Here is a 19882-nt window from a genome sequence, read left to right as displayed (position 1 = left end):
AAAAACCCACAAGTAGTTCAGACTATAAAATGGTGACACTCAAACTTGGTAAAATCCTTTGAAGTGAAATTAGTATGAAATTTTTTCTGAAATGCTTTCAGGTCACCCTGGAAATAGTCTTTGTATGCGAAGGATGAACACAAACATTGGTCAGAAACCTTGACAGCCAACATAGGCATGGGCCTGGGATAGTAACTAGGTTACACTGAAGGTATTTTCAACTGAGATAGCTGGAAGATTATATAAACCAACAGCTCCCATTCTGGAAGATGTTCCTTTAATTAAAAGAACCTCAAGCAAAAAGGCTTAAAGTCAAGCAAGAAGGGAAGAGAGAAACTGGGCTCTTGAGAACGAAATCAGTGCCACTGAAAAATAAAATTCCTAAATCCATGCTTGTCATCCTTCCCATTTTTGTTTTTTTTTAAAGTTGCATTTCTTCTCCACTGTAAGATTTCAGATTGAAGTTTGTGGTCCAAAACATACCCTCAGCAGAAACAGTGATTGATTGGAAAGTGCAGTTGTTCAAGGTCTGTCATGCTCAATCACTTAAAGCTGTAATTTGTTTGATATGAATATTAAGCATGTAGACCTAGTGCAGCATGGGAGCCACTCAGGAAGTTTATGCAATTAATAAACTTTCATGCATAATTTACTATAAAATATGCAGAATTTTAGCCACTTCTCTACACTTAACCTTTAGTTGTATATGTCAACTCTCCTTTCTTAATTGGGGAATGTAGCATTATATGGAATGTTGTTAAACCTAATTTTAATCCTTTTATTATTTTTTTTATAAACCTAAGCAATCTGCCTTTAAGCAGTTGTCTGATTTTGGTTCTTTGAAACTGTGATTTTTATTTCATTTGTACCCAACCATTGTTAAGTATTTTGTTTCCTGGAAATTTTGTTTTGAAACAGAAAATAAAGGCTGTGTTAAAATGAGTATATTATCTTATTAAAATGCTGTCATAGTCACTGCAATCACCTGGCTTAAGCTGATTCTTCATTTACCAAATCTAACTTAACAGATTTAAAAACTTTAATCCTGTAGTTATGTTGGCTGGACAAACTAACCAACCTGTATGTTACCTCTTGATTTATAGCCCAACAAATTTTGGAGTTGGACCTCTTCCCCTGATTTGTCAATGAGCCATAATTGTAACAGTCACTATGATTTACTGAATAATAGGCTTGTGATATTTTTAATTCACAAAACAATCCTATAAGCGAGATCTGTTACTATCTCAACAGAGAAAATTTGAGGGTCAGAAAGATTACATAATTTACCAAGGCATGATAGCTAGTAAATGATGAAGCCTGGATCCAAAGCCAGGTCTGACTCCAAAGTTCATGTGAAAAATCCCAGGCTATGCAGGAGACCCTGGTTTGGTCCCTGGGTTGGGAGGATTCCCTGGAGAAGGGAATGGGTACCCACTCCAGTATTCTTGCCTGGAGAATTCCATGGACAGAGGAACCTGGTGGGCTACAGTCCATGGGGTTGCAAAGAGTCAGACACGAATGAGTGACTAATAGTTTGACTTTCATACTGACTCTCAGAAAGTGGAAGTGAAGTCGCTCAGTCATGTCCGACTCTTTGTGACCCCATGGACTGTAGCCTATCAGGCTCTTCTGTCCATGGGATTTTCCAGACGAGTGCTGGAGTGGATTGCCATTTCCTTCTCCAGGGGGTCTTCCCGACCCAGGGATCGAACCTGAGTCTCCCGTATTGCAGGCAGACGCTTTACTGTCTGAGCCACCAGGGAAGCCTCAGATATACTGTAATAATAACAATCAAAATTCATTTAGACTAACTTTTCAACTAATCATTATGATTAGTATATATTTTCATATATCTTTCTTGTTTTTAATTTATTTATTTTAATTTTGGCTGTGCTAGATCTTCATTGCTGTGATCGGGCTTTCTCTAGCTATGGTGTGTGGGGGCTACTCTCTAGACGTGGTACACGGGGCTTAGTTGCTCTGTGACATGTGGAATCTTCCTGGACCAGGGATCAAACCTGTGTCCCCTGTATTGGCAGGAGGATGCTTATCCATTGCGCCACCAGGAAAGTCCTTCATATATCTTACATGAGGTTATATCCAGTGCTTGTTTTATAATTTCAGGATTAGATGTATATGTTTATGATACAAGCAATGATTCAAAATGTGCTCTTTGCACAAACTTATGATGGGGTATTTCCATTTGTATTGATAGTGTTTATGGTCCACCTTCAGGGAAAAAAAGTGCATTTGGAAATCTCCCTTGCACATCTTTCATTTACCACACTACAGTGACTTGGGAAACTGTCAAATGAGGTCAGATCCCTTGTTCATTTGATAATTTAGGTAGAAGACTCATGAATATATTTATGCAAATAGCCCTGGAGGCAGAATAAGGGCTCTATTAGAAATATTCAAGATTAGATGAGGATTCTTAAAATGTTTTTAAAAATCTATTACCTTGATTTAATGATTCATTGACTCCAAGGTATTCACTCTTAGGTGATCCCTAAAGGGAAGATCTGGAGAAAGGAAATGGCAACCCACTCCAGTATTCTTGCCTGGGAAATCCCATGGACAGAGGAGCATGGCAGGCCACAGTCCCTAGGGTCACAAAAGAGTCAGACACAACTTAGCAACTAAACAACAACAAAGGGAGGATACACAATGGAACAAGCACAGGTTTTTTGATTTACAGACCTCTCAAACCTCTGTTTTCTCATTTGTAAAATGAGGTGGTTTTGACTATTAAATGAGATATGTCCCAAATTTGCTAAGTGTGCTTATTGTTAGACATCTCTAGTGACCTTCACAACGAACTTGCACTTGGGAAATCAGGCTGGTTTAGAAATGGGCCCTGGTTCAGATTATAGTTAATACAGATGCCTTTTGGAGTCCAGAAGACCTGGATTTGTATTCTAGCTTTGTGAACTTAAGAAAATTACTTATTAGCTTCAATTTCCTTATCTGTAAAAATACTTAAGTGGTAGTATTTTGAGACTAAGTAAAAAAAAAAAAAAAAAAACAAAACATAAAGGGCTTAGCACTGTGCCTGGCACATAGTAGGTTTGCTCATATAACAGTAACAACTCCTGAAGGGACCGTACATATCACTAAAGAGAAGAGGAAACAGTCATAGAGATGTAACAAAGCTGAACCCAATCTGCAAGTCAACAGGAAGTCGGCTGGGGAACGATTGAGTATTGGCTGCAATGATAGATGATGTAAAGTGAGGTTCAGAGATGAAAATATTTAAGTTGGGGGATAAAACACCATAAAACCCATTTAAAATGTGCCATCATTAATGAGCATTATATAAAAGAATGAGATGACATAATTAAGTCTGTGACTAAAGAATTTAGGAGGAGCTCAAGTAGTAGGAGTTGAAGAAATACAGAAGGTGGGTCTTAAGACAGGAGCTCAAGACACAAATGAAGTACAGCATAGATGATAGTCTGAATAGGAAGAGGACTTTGGGATAAATAGATGAAGAATTAGAAAAGACTAGCTCACATGCATGTTACAAATGAGGAAATAGACTCAGGAATTTAACCAGTATTTGTAAGATTTCTCCATTCCAGCTCAGAGGTTCTTATCCCTGTTTGCATATTAAAATCACCCCGGAGGTATTTTTAAAAATTAGTGCCTTGGTTGCACAACAAAGTGAATATACTTAACACTACTGAACTGTATGGCAAAAACCACTACAATATTGTGAAGTAATTAGCCTCCAATTAAGAGAAATAAATTAATTTTTTTAAATGGTTAAGATGGTAAATTTTGTGTTGTATTTTACCAGAATGTAAAAGAAAAATAGTGTCTGGGCCCCATCCCTCTATTTAGTATTGTTTTAAAAAGCTCCCCAGATAATATATTAGTATCATATTAACCTAACTAGGGTTGAGAACCACAGTCATTGTTTTCTTTACTAAGCAAATGACCTCCCTGCTATTATTGCTGGTTTAAGAAACAGAAGCCTCATTAGACCTTCTAATGAATTATTTCCTATTACCATTATAAGCTTACAGCCTCTCAAACAGCCCCAAAGATTTGGGTAATAAAGAAGGCTAAGTGGGGCCCTTACAGAAACTAAACAGCTAGTCAACTACTTAGGTGGAAGATAATAAGATTTAATCCAATGTGACCTCTCCATGCAACCTCTTTATGCTTCTCTCTACCTTTCACTTTAATGATTAAGATTTGTTAGGTGCTTACTGTGCCAAACACTTTATTATATCATTAAATCTTCACAAGCTTCTGAGGTAAGTATCATTAACATCTCCTTTGTAAGCTCCTTGACTGTCTTGAGAACTCTTTACTCCCAGCCTAGTGTTATTCCTGGCACATAGTGGGCTTCCCTCATGGCTCAGATGGTAAAGAATCTGCCTACAGTGTGGGAGACCCGGGTTCAATCCCTGGGTCGGGAAGGTCCCCTGGAGAAGGAAATAGCAACTGACTTCAGTATTCTTGCCTGGAGAATTCCATGGACAGAAGAGCCTGGTGGGCTAAAGTCCAGGGGTCACAAAGAGTCAGACACGACTGAGTGACTAACACTAACTTAACTAAAGTGTTATTCCTGGCACATAGTATGTACCAAATAAATCTGCTGAAAACTTAATGAGTCTATGTTTCACAGATACATTAAGGGCTCAAGAGGTTAAATAACTTGTTGATGTTATATAGCACGTAAGGGGTTGAACAGGTTTTGGAGCCCAGATCTCAGCTCCAAAGCACACACTTTAACCACTATTCTGTGACATTCACTGTCCCTTTTTATTTTCAGGGCTTTGGCCTCTGTTTACTGTACTCTCTCTATGGCCTATATTTAGCATAAAGTTTCTCTTGTGCTCTATGTTTCTTGTTTTTAAGTAACAGAAACCCAATTTGAACAAGCTTAAACAAAAAGAGGAATTTATTATAAAGTTGCTGGTATCTGACAAAACACAAGGATAATGCAGATGGCCCTTAGGAACAAATAAATTAGGTGCTGAAATGCAGCCAGGATTTATCATCTTTCCTCCTCCAGCTCAATCCCAAATTCTCTGGGAAGGTACATAAAGAATGGCTTCTGATGCAACCATGAGAGTAAGGTAGAGAAAAGGGTAGCAGAGGGGTATAGAAGAGACAAAATAGATGTTTACATACAGTCCTCCTTTTGATTGCCCTATAAACACATATGCCATTTCCCCCATATCTACAATTCCAAAATGCCCACACCTAACAATCTATGGACAACTGCCAATCACATGCAGCTACTGCATCCAGAGCAACAACATGGCATGGACATGCCCCTTCTTCATCTAGTTCAGTGCAATCTAAATGTGGATCCTGCAACCTCTTTATAACTTGACTGCCACCAATAGATCTAACATGCAATAATAGAGAAATATTTAGATTAACCACAAAGTTTCCTATTAGGAAAGCAAAGGGGCACACCTTTATCCAGTCACCGGTCCGAGTATACACCATTCCACCTGGATAGGAAAGAAGGAAGGAAATAAATTACAGGTGTAGAAAAACTTATGAGAGTCAGTTATACTGATGGTCCTTCTTGTTTTACCAGTCTGTACTTGGGCCTTGGGATTGCTCTAGAAGAGCAGTGATTCTCAAACTTAAGAGTACATAAGAATCATCTGGAGAACTAGTGCAACCTGCAAAAACACTCAACACAAACACTCCATTCAAACACCTGCACTAAAGAGACTAGACAAAACTTGGCTTCTAGCCTTTTAAGTCTCTCAGTTCAGTTCAGTCACTCAGTTGTGTTCAACTCTTTGTGACCCCATGGACTGCAGCACACCAGGCTTCCCTGTCCATCACCAAATCCCGGAGCTTGCTCAGACTCACATACATTGAGTCGGTGATGCCATCCAACCATCTCATCCTCTGTCATCCCCTTCTCCTCCTGCCTTCAATCTTGCCCATCATGAGGGTCTTTTCCAATGAGTCAGTTCTTTGCATCAGGGGGCCAAAATATTGGAGTTTCAGCTTCAACCTCAGTCCTTCCAATGAATATTCAGGACTGATTTCCTTTAGGATTGACTTGTTTGATCTCCTTGCAGTCCAAGGGACTCTCAAGAGTCTTCTCCACCACCACAGTTCAAAAGCATCAGTTCATCAGTGCTCAGCATTATGGTCCAAGTCTCACATCCATATATGACTTCTGGAAAAACCATAGCCTTGACTAGACGGACCTTTGTTGGCAAAGTAATGTCTCTGCTTTTTAATATGCTGTCTGGGTTGGTCATAGCTTTTCTTCCAAGGAGCAAGCATCTTTTAATTTCATGGCTACAGTCACCATCTGCAGAGATTTTGCAACCCAAGAAAATAAAGTCTGTTGCTGTTTCCATTGTTTCCCCATCTATTTGCCATGAAGTGATGGGAACAGATGCCATCATCTTAGTTATTTGAATGTTGAGTTTTAAGCCAACTTTTTCACTCTCCTCTTTCACTTTCATCAAGAGGCTCTTCAGTTCTTCTTCACTTTCTGCCATAAGGGTGGTATCATCTGCATATCTGAGGTTATTTATATTTCTCCTGGCAATCTTGAGTCTAGCTTGTGCTTCATCCGGCCCGGTATTCCACATGATGAGCTCTGCATATAGGTTAAATAAGCAGGGTGACAGTATACAGCCTTGACATACTCCTTTCCCAATTTGGAACCAGTCTGTTGTTCCATGTCTGGTTCTAACATGTTCTAATATGTTAACATGTCAGAGTCTCTGGGATGACCCAGTTTTCATCTGGAAAAGCTTGGGGCTGTAAAAAGAATGTGTAGCTTGTTCTAGCTGACATCTGACAATAGACTCCTGACCTCTCTTTCTTAAGAGTGTTTACCAAAAAGGGCTTACAATTATGAATTCTTCCCCTGTGTGTGTGTCTCAAGGACCAATCCTTTGAAATGTAATCATTATGAAGGCTAGGGCCTCTGTCTCTCAGGAACTGTGGGAGGATATAATACTGACTTCAATAATTGCCAATGAGCATACACAGCTAGCCTAATTGCATTTACACTGGCCAGCCCTTTGTAATTTTTCCCTTTCCTGCTTCTACTTGAGCCCCGCCTCACTCCTCCTCCCTCCTCCTCCCTTTAAAATGCTGTCACCTCTGCACAAATGGAATGGAGCTCTGCTCTTTCCCCTACTGTCAGTAACTGAATAAAATCTGTTCTCACTGCTTTAACTAATGTCAGCCTTTGTTTATCTTTGACACCACTTAAATCACAGATTGGCCTTCCTCAATGGCTCAGCAGGTAAAGAATCCACCTGCAAAACAGGCCACAGAGGATCGATCCCTGCGTCAGGAAGATCCCCTGGAGGAGGGCATGGCAACCCACTCCAGTATTCTTGCCAGGAAAATGCCATGGACAGAAGAGCCTGGCAGACTACAGTCCATGGGTTGCAAAGAGTTGAGACACAGCTGAAGCAACTGAGCACACAGACACAAACCACAGATTACTGGCCTCACCCCCAAGAGTTTCTGATTCAGGAGGTCTGGAATGAGGCCCAAGAACTTACATATCTAACAGATCCTAGGTGCAGATGTGCTAGTCCATGTACCATACTTTGAGAATCACTGCTGGCTCATGGTCGCTGTTCACTAAATATGATTTTCATCTTCAAAACCTCATAGGACTGCTTGTTGATTTCATTTGAGGGGACTCACAATGCTAATAAGTGCCAAGAATCTAATCAACTTATGCACTTTGAATCTTTAGATTTGCTAAACAGAGTAACCTGACTCATTCTGTTGCAGCTCTATTTCTTATATCTGTACCTAAGGACTTGCGTCCTTCTCCCTGGCATTCTGCTCAAGGTGTCCAGTTCAGAGCACAGATAGAAAACAGTAGGCTGATTTAAAGGACGTGACGCTTCTCTTTTTTGACCTGCTCTGGGAATGTTACACTTACCCACTTTCTCTTGTATTTCAGCTGAATGCATGTACAGAGGAAGAGATCTTCACATTTGGGGGCTTTGGCTTATATAGATGGCTTCCTTGGTGGCTTAGATGGTAAAGAATCTGCTTATATAAATAACCTCATTCCAACTGCCTGGATGCCAGTTTCCTAATTAGTGAAATATTTGAAGTGAGACAGAGTTCTACTACTATAAGTCAGCAAAGCCGATGAATATCTGAACGTCAACAGTTGCCAAACTCTTGATATATGCAGAAGGGCTGCTGTTTTTGAGTGTCAAGAGCAATAAGCAACTATTTCATTGCCAAATAACAGAATGCAAACTCCCAATTAATGATACGAGAGATCTCCAATCTCTGCCAGTCCTACAGTTTAGGGTTTGTAATTTGACATACCCCATTTCTGGTACCAGTTCTTGAATTAATATTTTTTGGTCATGAGTAGTTTCTAATTCAATTCTACCTTAAAAATAGTAAGGGTATGAGACTGCTTCAGAGAAACCAAGGACAAGAATATCTAAAGAATGATCTAAAACCTGGGACTTAAACATGATGAAGGCTTCCTATTTCCCATCTCTTTTCTGAGTCTGCATCTTTCTTCCCTTCCTTCAGACCAGCATCTTTTACTTTTGTTCATCTAATGGGAAAATTGACTGCTGATAGTGTCCAAGATTTAAATTTCAAGAAAAACTGGTCTCTTTGGTCCAGTTTCAAATTTCTAGAATGAGATTCTGATCGACCCAGCCTGAATTCATTATCTGCCTTTGACCCAGTCAGCTATGGTTATGGTTAACATGACAGTTTTTGTTATAACTGTAAATGGGGAGAGGGTTAATTCTTAGGAAAGGAGGGCTGAGTAAACAATCATTTAGGTATCCATTATACTAGAAAAACCTCTATTCTTTCCATCCGCCATCCTTTCAAGGCACTATTCTCTCTTTCACTGCTTGTTTTCTCAAGAGTTATTTATGTGCATTGCTTCAATATCTACTTATTCTTTGCCAACCTGGCTTGTTCTATCTCCATTAGTCTTTTATGATGACTTTCTTTATGGAGTTTGATGCTTTTTCAGCTTTTGCATCCCCATACACTTTTCTCAATGGGCTACTTGTCCACGGGGCTGCAAAGAGTCAGACACGACTGAGTGATTAACACTGTCACACTTTTCTTGGGCTTCCCAGGTGGCACTATTGGTAAAGAACCCGCCTTCCAATGGCAGGAAACGTGAGTTCCATCCCTGGGTCGGGAAGATCTCCTGGAGGCAGGCACAGGAACCCACTCCAGTGTTCTTGCCTGGAGAATCCCATGGACAGAGGAGCCTGGCAGGCTAGAGTCCATAGGGTCACAAAGAGTCAAACACAACTGAAGCAATGTAGCATGCACTCACACTAGTCTCAGACTTCATTTCACCTGGACTACTCTTGGGTTCTGCACTTTTGTGTTCTTATTTAGCCTGCTTTTATCTCCTGCCTTGTATTAAATTCCAAGACAGATCTGACTACTACTCACAGAACAGAATTAATCTTCTTTGCTACCCTCCTCCTATTGAAAGAGTGGGCTCTAAAAGCCAGTCAGCCAGCCAGAAGACTGGCACAATATCATAATCAACCAAGGAGAATGCTAAAAATAGTTTTTTCAAAAGATGATTCTGTACTGTTAGGGGAAAAACTGAAACCGCCTGCCCTAGCCAGGCAAGATAGTAGCCACTTGCATGAGTTATCTTAACAACAGGAGATTCCTGGTAAGGACCATGAAACTAACAAGCTACCACCAACCAGAAGAATTCAGGAAAGGTCAAAAAGAGAAGATGCCAGTCCATATGTCCTACCAACCTCCCAGAATCCTAACTGCACTCCATCTTGGCTGAGCAATTCACACAACACCAGTAAGAGCCCAGAGTCAGAATGATTGGCCAGAGACAAACTGGAAACTAACCCCATCACCATAAACTCCAAGGCTGCGAGCTACGTGGCAGAGCACTTCTCCTGGGTTCCCTTACCCTATTGTTCTCTGCTCTGGTGCCCTTTCCTGATAAAGCCTCTTGTTCTGTCAGCACATGTCTCCTCAGACAATTCATTTCCAAGTGTTAAACAAGAGTCCACTCTCAGACCCTTCCTTCATTATGTCTGGAATTGGAGCCCTTACTGCTATTTTCTCAAGAGCTCCCCAACAAATTAATTCATAGTGGTTGCAAATAAATGTCCTAACTATATGACATTGTAGCTCAAAGAGTACCAGAAGGGTACAACTTGTAGTTTAATTTGTGTTGATGCTCATCTCCCTAAACAAAGAGATCCCGAGTACATTGGATATCCCATTTCACTTTGTCTCTGCATTACCTTGGGCAAATAAATAATATAAATCTCACTGTTCATAAACTGGGGCCAAAAAACTCTTCCTCAAAGAATTACCTTAGCTAAAAAGTTATGTGGCTTATTACAGAACTAAGGTTATTTTACAACCTAAGATTATATTGTTATTGTTATCCAGTGGCTCAGTCATGTCCGAATCTTTGCAACCCCATGGACTGCAGCACGCCAGGCTTCCCTTTTACTATTTCCCAGAGTTTGCTCAAATTCATGTCCATTGAAGTCGGTGATGCCATCCAACCATCTCATCCTCTGTCCTCCCCTTCTCCTGCCTTCAATCTTTCCCAGCATCAAGGTCTCACAGAAATGGTGGTGGTGATCACTTTTACCTTTCATATGTGTCCTTTTCAATAATGTGCTACCCACGTTATTCCTTCCCCCCAAAGGAAAATTCTTCCTTCGTGGGAATCTTATAATACTTAAGGTGAATTATAATAATCCACTTTACTTCCTTTCCCATGATGCATCACTATCCCCCAAACTCCTTTTCCTGGGAAAGGCGATGAACAGCCTGAAGCAACTCGGTGGATGTAGAGTTGGAGTGCAAATCCTAAATGCCTATCACGCCCCGCCCCTTGATACCTAGTGAATACAAGGGTAGACGAAGGTGGTAATTTAGTTCCAACTCTTTATCCTGAAGCCTTAGAAGAGAATACAACTCCCAGGATGCCCCGCTTCCCTGCCCCGCCCCCGCTACTCCCCCACCCCCGCCTCCGACTGGAAAGCGTGTACCACAGAGAAGAGGCAATATGGCTCCCGGAGGTGGCAGGAAAAGGCTTTACCCCTTTTGAAGCGGTGAAGAGCGGCGGCAGAGGGATACAAAAGTGACTAGAGCCTGTCATCGATTTTATCCTCCCAGCCTCTCCTGAGTCCGGTCGGCCTCTCCCCTTCTCTCCTCCCAAATCCAGTCAGCTGTCTCCTCTTCACCCCGCCCTCGTTCCCTCTCTAGCTCACCCTCCCCTCGGGAATCCTTTCCCCGCCCCCTCGCCCCCCGTGGAGTGCGCACGCGCCCGCCCCCAGCTTCGCGCCCAGATCGCCGCCTAGCTTGCTCGCGCAGCCGCCGTCTCATCTGCCCACCGACGAAGCATGGGCGTCCAGGGCTTCCAAGAGTTCCTGGAGAAGCGCTGTCCTGGGGCCGTGGTGCCCGTGGACCTCCTCAAACTCGCGCGCACGGTCTCGCGCCAGCAGCAGCAGCACCAGCATCGCCAACTGCCGCCTACGGCAGCCCTAGCGCCCGGGGCTCCACGCGCCGCCAGGGGCTCTGCGCCTCAGCAACCGCCATTCCCGCCCGCCGCCTTGGGCGCCTACTCCGGGGGCGCGGGGCCTACTCGGCACCATCACCCCGCTCACCACTTCCACCATCACGGCCAGGCGCACCCCGGCCTGCACCCGCCGCCGCCGCCGCCGCCGCCGCCCCCTCCGCTGCCCGGGGCCCGGGTGCTTGTGGACGCGGGCTCAGCGCTGCCGCGGCTTTATGGCGGCTACCAGACGGATTGGGTGTGTGGCGGCCAATGGAACGCCATGCTGGGCTACTTGTCAGCGCTCTGTCAGGCTTGTGCCTATCCCGGCGGCGACGGCCTGGAGCTGGTGGTCATGTTCCCCGGGGGCTTGGGTAAGGACCGGCTGGCCGAATGGGGCCGTCGGTGCCAGGCCGAGCGGCAGACAGCGCAACTGATCGTGGGACACGTGGGCAACAAGGGCACCCCTCCTCCTCGGGCCTGGTTCCTGCCACCGGCCTGCCTGAGCCACTGCGTGAGGCTAGCACTCATCCGCTTCCGGGTCAAGGTGAGGGAGGGGCCGGATCTTAAATAACTCGCCCCACACCTATTCCCTCAACTAAACACCTAACCACCCACCCACTTACCTTTCTCCCATTTACCCACTCACCGCCCAGTCAGCTAACCCACTTGCCTAAGCACCCTTGATCATTTTATCCATCTACCCAACCCTTCATACCACCCCCTACTGATTCGCTCACCTGCATAACCACATCTCTCTGCCCATGTCCTCCCAATAACCCCCTTTACCCAGTTGGCCTATCTCTGGATTTTAGCAGAATTTCTTTTGTAGCTCCATCTTTCTCCTGCTGTTTTCTGCCTCAGGCTGAAATGCCCTTTTCAAATTTTACAGTTGACATCCTTCTGTTTCTCTTTCCAACCCTGCAGCAGATCAGTTAAACATGTTAATTGAACACCTTTCTTCTACAACTTTTCCCCGAATTTTGAACCATTGCTTCTTTTGCACCCATCTGTCCATTCAACCATTTTCATTTCAACCTGTTTCTATCTCATCCTTCCTTAGCCTAAACAAACAAACAAACCGACTGGTTCACTTTACAACAAGTATTAACCCACTAAGAGTAAGGTGTTTAAAAGACATGTGAGACATGGTTCCTGCCCTTGGAAAATCAGAATATACACATGAAACATTTATTCAATGATATAAATGTGTTATGTGATTACGCTTTATGGTAAAGATTGTAAGTATAGTACTTGTTTGGTGTATGTGTGTTGGGGGGCAATATTTGGGCTAAAATGCTCAGAGGAGGCTTTCTTGAAGTTGGACCTCACCTGGATCTTTTAAGAATGAATTGGATTTGAATTACTTGCAGGCTTGGGAAGAGGCTTCTTTAAAGGAGAGAAAGAAAGTGAGCAGAAGCAAATGGGAATATCAAGCATGTGAGGCCTCATGGGGGCCAGTCTAATCTCTGCATTGGGTCACTGCATATGGAGGGGCCTGGAGAACAGCTTGGCAGCACCCCCCAGTTCTTGGTACAACTGCTGTTGCTTTGTTTCTTTCCCATACTCTTAAGTTTCAAGTTCCTACGTGTAGGGAATAGCAAGGCTTGAGAATTAAAGGAGTTGGGCAGGAAAAAAAAAAGTAGTACAGGGTTGAGTAGGACAGAACCACAAACCTATTCCCCAACCAAGGCTCTTGAGGATGTACACACAGTCAGAAGACGACATGGAACTGGAATCATAAACTAAGGAAATGGTGCTGGGTGGAGTAATGAGGAGGGGAAAATCTCAGCTGAGAGATTGAAAGACCCACGTAAAGAAACTTGCAGTGGTCATACAGCTTTTGGCTGAAGTCTAGTCATGCTAGACTTCTTGTGCTCAGCATCTAATACGTGCCTAGGCTGGGTAGATTATAGCTGTTTTTAATAATTTTTTTTTAAATTCAATCATAAGCTATCTCAATACAAAGTGGAAGAAATATATATATCAGACTCCATTTGCTTGCCTTCCTGACGGGGCATTTTTTCAGTAGTTTGTCCATTCATGGCCATTCTTTCCAGTTTGTTTTCACTGCTACCACTCCATCTTTAAGGACTTTTTACCTCATTGTCATTAACTTGGTTGCTGTCAACAGTGACTAAGGTTGATGGAATGCTCACTGTGTGCCAGCTGCTAATCTGGGTGCTTTATCAAATGAAAATTATATCATTTGATCCTCACAATAACCTGTGAAACAGTATTATCGTTTTTCAAACTAGGGAACTGAGGAACAGGAGGTTTAGGAACTTGCCCAGAGTCACCTGGCAATAAATGGCAGAGCTAGGATACATGCCCAGGTGATCTGGCTCCAAAGCTCATGCTCTTAGCAACAGTGCTCTAAGATGAAGCCTTCTAAAGTGCCAGATTAAATCATTTCCATATTGGACTAACATCTTCTCTGGCTTCTGGGTAAAGACAGGTTTGGGGCTGTTTGTTGTTATTTGTTGAGTACCTATAGGCTAGTAATATGTTGATTGCTGAGGATTCAGAGTGAGGTCAGGGGATCACTACCCTCAAGAAGGTTAGATTTTAGTAAATGAGACAAGCTGAAAACAAAGTTGCAGATACTGTGAGCTAATTGCTCATGATTGAAAAATATGGTCCCTGTAGGGAGTATTGGTTAATTCTGGTTGAGAGTGAAAATTGAGGGAGGTTTCACAGATTGGTACTGAGCCTTGAAGAGGTCTGGAAAGGGTGGTTCAGAGAGTGGACACAGATGTGGAGACATAAAATGGCCTTTAAGCTCTGAATAGATTTTGATTAGAGGTTGGCAGGGTAGTTGAACGCTGGGTTTGTGGTTTTCCAACTTCTTTGTTCATGCATATCATCAGCAAACATTTTTGAGAGGCAACCCTAAAATGACCTACTAAGATTCTTCAATACACATAGGCTCACTTTTAAAATCCCAGCAGTTCATAAAAAATATATCTTGGATTGGATAGATGGATTCCCTGGTGGCTTAGATGGTAAAGCGTCTGCCTACAATGCGGGAGACCCGGGTTCAATCCCTGGGTTGGGAAGATCTGGAGAAGGAAATGGCAAGTACTCCAGTACTCTTGCCTGGAGAATCCCATGGATGGAGGAGCCTGATAGGCTACAGTCCATGGGGTCGCAAAGAGTTGGACACGACTGAGCGACTTCATTTTCACTTTTTTTTTTTTTTTTTTTGCAAAGCAAATGTAGTAAACATGGTAAAGTCTCAGTCGTGATTAGTTTAATGTTCACTATGAAATTGTTTGAACTTTGCTATATGTTTAAAGTTTTTTGTAACAAAATGTTGGGGGGAAAATTTCTCAGTAGTCATAAGCACTACTGTTTGCAAAATATGTCTTGTTTCCCATGCTAGATTATAAACAACTCTTTGATCTTTTCATAGTCTCCATAATAACTTGTTTATTTTAGGTGCAGGATATCTTTTTTTCCTTCAATGAAGAAGTTCAGTTCAGTTCAGTTGCTCAGTCGTGTCCGACTCTTTGCGACCCCATGAATCGCAGCACACCAGGCCTCCCTGTCCATCACCAACTCCCAGAGTTTACCCAAACTCACGTCCATTGAGTCAGTGATGCCATCCACCCATCTCATCCTCTGTCGTCCCCTTCTCCTCCTGCCCCCAGTCGCTCCCAGCATCAGGGTCTTTTCCATTGAGTCAACTCTTCGCATGAGGTGGTCAAAGTATTGGAGTTTCAGCTTCAGTTTCAGCTTCAGCATCAGTCCTTCCAATGAACACCCAGGACTGATCTCCTTTAGGATGGACTGGTTGGATCTCCTTGCAGTCCAAGGGACTCTCAAGAGTCTTCTCCAACATCAACGTTCAAAAGCCTCAATTCTTCAGCGCTCAGCTTTCTTCACAGTCGAACTCTCACATCCATACATGACCACTGGGAAAACCATAGCCTTGACTAGATGGACCTTTGTTGGCAAAGTAATGTCTCTGCTTTTTAATGTGCTATCTAGTTTTAACTTTCCTTCCAAGGAGTGAGTGTCTTTCAATTTCATGGCTGCAATCACCATCTGCAGTGGTTTTGGAGCCCAAAAAAATAAAGTCTGCCACTGCTTCCACTGTTTCTCTATTTCCCATGAAGTGATGGGACCAGATGCCATTATCTTTAAGCCAACTTTTTCACTCTCCTCTTTCACTTTCATCAAGAGGCTCTTTAGTTCCTCTTCACTTTCTGCCGTAAGAGTGGTGTCATCTGCATATCTGAGATGAAATGAAGAGGTTAGTGATCTTAATAGAATGCATTGTGGGAATGACTTTTTAAAAGTGTGTAGTGTGGCTTTTAATATGGTGGATTTAAGACTGGCTCCAAACTGCATCTATAAAGTATCTGTAGATGTAATCAGTGACTGAAGTTTTCTCTCCTTGCTCTGGTCAGTGGTTGTTGTCGGAGTGATGGAGAACTTCTTGGTTTCTAACACAGACGTGAAAGGTGTTGGTTAATAACTGATTGTGGTTTGCATTTTCAGGGGGGGTGTTTCACTGTCTTGAAGATAACAGTTTTTCACTTGAATGATTTGCATGCTTTCCATTTCTTTTGACTGAAATGCTAGTGATTCAGTCCAAAACCCACTAGTGTATTTCTCCTTCCCTTGGTTCTGTTCTTGAGTCTAGGTCACAAGTTCAGCCTTTATTCCCAATCTGACTTTCATTTGTGATAGAGAAAATAGAGGGATTAAATAAAAGATAAATTGCCAGATTGTCTGTTTAGGTTTAAACAATTTAGGACTTCCCTTGAAAATATTCAGTGTTATATTTTACTGGGATGAATTTTTGTTATTTGGTTGGTTTCAATTGTATGTTCTGCAAACCTTTGTACGTGATCATTGCCAGTAGCACAAAAATTAAGTAAAACCACAAATCGCTACCTAATCTCTTCCCAAGGGTCTCAGAGCAACCATAAAGCAGTTTTAGAATGTGGTTTCAAAGGTGATGTAGTGTGGTTAATGGTACGAATACTTTGTTTTAATGGTTAGTATATATATATTACAAAAAAATAGAACACATGAAACCCGTAGTTTCATAGGTATAACTCTTTAAAATGAGGCCAATTTTTAAAAAGTAAGTTGATTTAAATAAAAGTATTAAGGTACAGCACTTGGATATAGTACTTGGAGGGGCTTCCCTGGTGGCTTAGTGGTAAAGAATCCACCTGCTAATGCAGAAGATGTGGGTTTGATCTATGGGTCAGGAAGATCCCCTGGAGAAGAAAATGCCTAGCCACTCCAGTATTCTTGCCTGGCACATGCCATGGACAGAGGAGCCTGGTGGGCTGTAGTCCATGGAGTTGCAAAATAGTGAGACATGACCTTGCGACTAAACAACAACAGTACTTGGATGTTGCGGAAATCATGTTGATAGTAAATGAATAAAGTTTGAGAAATCTGACCAAGAGCATACACCATTTTGTGCTTCTGTTCTCTAGAATACAGTATAGCAGTGGCTGCTGTGGCTCCTGATTATTATTTTCTTTGCCACTTTATTTTTAATTGAAGGATAATTGCTTTACAGAATTTTGTTGTTTTCTGTAAAACATCAACAAGAATCAGCCATAGGTAAAACCATGTCCCCTCCCTCCCATCGCCCTCCCCATCCCACCCTTCTAGATTGTCACAGTTTGAGCCCCTGTTTGAGTTCCCTGAGTCATACAGAAAATTCCCATTGGCTGTCTATTTTACATATGGTATTGTACGTTTCCATGTTATTCTCTCCATACATCTCACTCCTTCTTCCCCTCTCCCCATGTCCAAGGTCTGTTCTCTATGTCTGTTTTTCCACTGCTGCCATGAAAATAAATTCATAAGTACCATCTTTCTAGACTCTGTATATATGTCAGTATATGGTATATATATTTCCTCTTACTACACTCTGTATAATAGGCTCTAGGTTTGTCCACTTCATTACAATGGACTCAAACGCATTCCTTTTAAGGCTGAGTAATATTTCATTGTATATATGTACCACAGCTTCCTCGTCCATTCATCTGTCAATTGATATCTAGATTGCTTCCATGTTCTAGCTATTGTAAATAGTGCTGCAATGAACATTGGGGTACAGGTGTCTTTTTCAGTGTTGGTTTCCTCAGGGTATATGCCTAGGACTGAGATTGCTGTGTCATATGGAGGTTTTATTCCTAGTTTAAGGAATCTCCATACCGTCTTCCATAGTGGCTGTATCAGTTTACATTCCCACCAGCAATGCAAGAGGGTTCACTTTTCTCCACTCCCTCTCCAGTGTTTATTGTTTGTAGACTTTTTGATGGCCATTCTGCCTGGTGTGAGGTGGTATCTCAGTATAGTTTTGATTTTCATGTCTCTAATAATGAGCAATGTTGAGCATCTTTTCATGTGTTTGTTAGCCATCTGTATGTCTTCTTGGAAAAATGTCTGTTTAAGTCTTTTCCCCCACTTTTTGATTGGGTTGGTTGTTCTTCTGCCATTGAATTGTATGAGCTGCTTGTATATTTTGGAAATTAATTCTTTGTCAGTTGTTTCCTTTGCTATTATTTTCTCCCATTCTGAGAGTTGTATTTTCACCTCACCTTGTTTGTAGTTTCCTTTGCTGTGCAAAAGCTTTCAAGTTTAATTAGGTCCCACTTGTTTATTTTTGTTTTATTTCCATTACTCTAAGAGGTGAGTCATAGAGGATCTTGCTTTGATTTATGTCATGAAGTGTTTTTCCTGTTTTCCTCTAAGAGTTTTATAGTTCTGGTCTTACATTTAGGTCTTTAATCCATTTTGAGTTTATCTTTGTGTATGGTGTTAGGAAGTGTTCTAATTTCATTCTTTTGCATGTAGCTGTCCAGGTTTCCTAGTACCACATACTGAAGAGGCTGTCTTTGCCCCATTCTTTATTCTTGCCTCCTTTGTCAAAAATAAGGTACCCATAGGTGCCTGGTTTTATCTCTGGACTCTCTATCTTGTTACATTGGTCCCTATTTCTGTTTTTGTGCCAGTGCCATACTGTCTTGATGACTGTAGCTTTGTAGTATAATCTGTAGTCAGGAAGGTTGATTCCTCCAGCTCCATTCTTCTTTCTCAAGACTGCTTTGGCTATTCAGGGTCTTTTCTGTTTCCATATGAATTGTGAAATTTTTTGTTCTAGTTCTGTGAAAAAATGCCATTGGTAATTTGATAGGGATTGCATTGAATCTGTAGATTGCATTTGGTAGTATAGTCATTTTCACAATACTGATTCTTCCTACCTAGGAATATGGACTGTCTCACGATCTGTTTATGTCATCCTTGATTTTTTTTCATCAGTGTCTCATAATTTTCTGTATACAGTTCTTTTGTTTCCTTAGGTAGGTTTATTCCTAGATATTTTTTGTTCTTGTTGCAATGGTGAATGGGATTGATTCCTTAATTTCTCTTTCTGATTTTTCATTGTTAGTATATAGGAACGCAGGTGATTTCTGTGTATTGACTTTGCTAAATTCCCTGATTAGATCTAGTGATTTTCTGATAGTATCTTTAGGGTTTTTATTTATAGTACCAGTCCATCCTAAAGGAGATCAGTCCTGGGTGTTCATTGGAAGAACTGATGTTGAAGCTGAAACTCCAGTACTTTGGCCACCTGATGCGAAGAGCTGACTCATTTGAAAAGACCCTGATGATGCTGGGAAAGATTGAGGGCAGGAGGAGAAGGGGACGACAGAGGATGAGATGGTTGGATGGCATCACCAATTCAATGGACATGGGTTTGGGTGGACTCCGGGAGTTGGTGATGGACAGGGAGGCCTGGCATGCTGGGGTTCATGGGGTCGCAAAGAGTTGGACACGAATGAGCAACTGAACTGAACTGATGTATTGTCATCTGCAAACAGTGAGAGTTTTACTTCTTTTCCGATCTGGATTCCTTTTATTTCTTTTCTCTAATTGCCATAACTAGGACCTCTCAAAACTGTGTTGAATACTAGTGGTGAGAGTGGACACGCTTGTCTTGTTCCTGATGTTAAAGGAAATGCTTTTATTTTTACATCATTGAGAAGTGTTTCCTGTGGGCTTATCATATATGGCCTTTTCTATGTTGAGGCAGGTTCTGTCTATGCCAATTTTTTGAAATGTTTTTATCATAAATGGTTGCTGAATTTTGTCAGAGGCTTTTTCTTCATCTATTGAGATGATCATATGGTTTTTATCTTTCAGTTTGTTAATATGGTGCATCACATTGAATGATTTGCATATATTGAAGAATCCTTGCATCCCTGTAATAAACCTGGCTTGATCATGGTGTTTGAGCCTTTTGTTGAATTCTGTTCGCTAGAATTTTGTTGAGGATTTTTGCATCTCTGTTCATCAGTGATATTTGCCTGTAGTTTGCTT

General features: G+C 41.9%; 1 protein-coding gene and 1 long non-coding RNA gene across 8 annotated transcripts in view; one reads left to right on the top strand and one right to left on the bottom strand.

The window, feature by feature from the left end:
• Nucleotides 1–4894: 4894 nt before the first annotated feature.
• Nucleotides 4895–11171, bottom strand: LOC139181060 (uncharacterized). The gene is made up of 2 exons (XR_011565193.1): nt 11066–11171; nt 4895–8065 (listed from the first exon to the last, which is right to left on the bottom strand). It is a non-coding gene; the product is annotated as an uncharacterized lncRNA (long non-coding RNA).
• Nucleotides 11172–11230: 59 nt separating this feature from the next.
• Nucleotides 11231–19882, top strand: part of FAM120C (family with sequence similarity 120 member C) — a 145453-nt gene continuing 136801 nt past the window's right edge. For all 7 annotated transcript variants that reach the window (XR_011565190.1, XR_011565191.1, XR_011565192.1 and 4 more), the window contains exon 1: nt 11231–12068. Coding sequence is in view for 3 of the 7 variants with exons in the window: in XM_070783793.1 (XP_070639894.1) it covers nt 11370–12068 (699 nt within the window). In the remaining 4 variants the exon portion in view is untranslated. The remainder of the gene's footprint in view (nt 12069–19882) is intronic.

This window comes from Bos indicus, chromosome X, assembly GCF_029378745.1.
Source record: "Bos indicus isolate NIAB-ARS_2022 breed Sahiwal x Tharparkar chromosome X, NIAB-ARS_B.indTharparkar_mat_pri_1.0, whole genome shotgun sequence".
In the NCBI taxonomy this organism is placed as follows: Eukaryota; Metazoa; Chordata; class Mammalia; order Artiodactyla; family Bovidae; genus Bos; species Bos indicus.
Note: the sequence above shows the minus strand (reverse complement) of the source record. Positions and strands in the feature narration are given on the sequence as shown.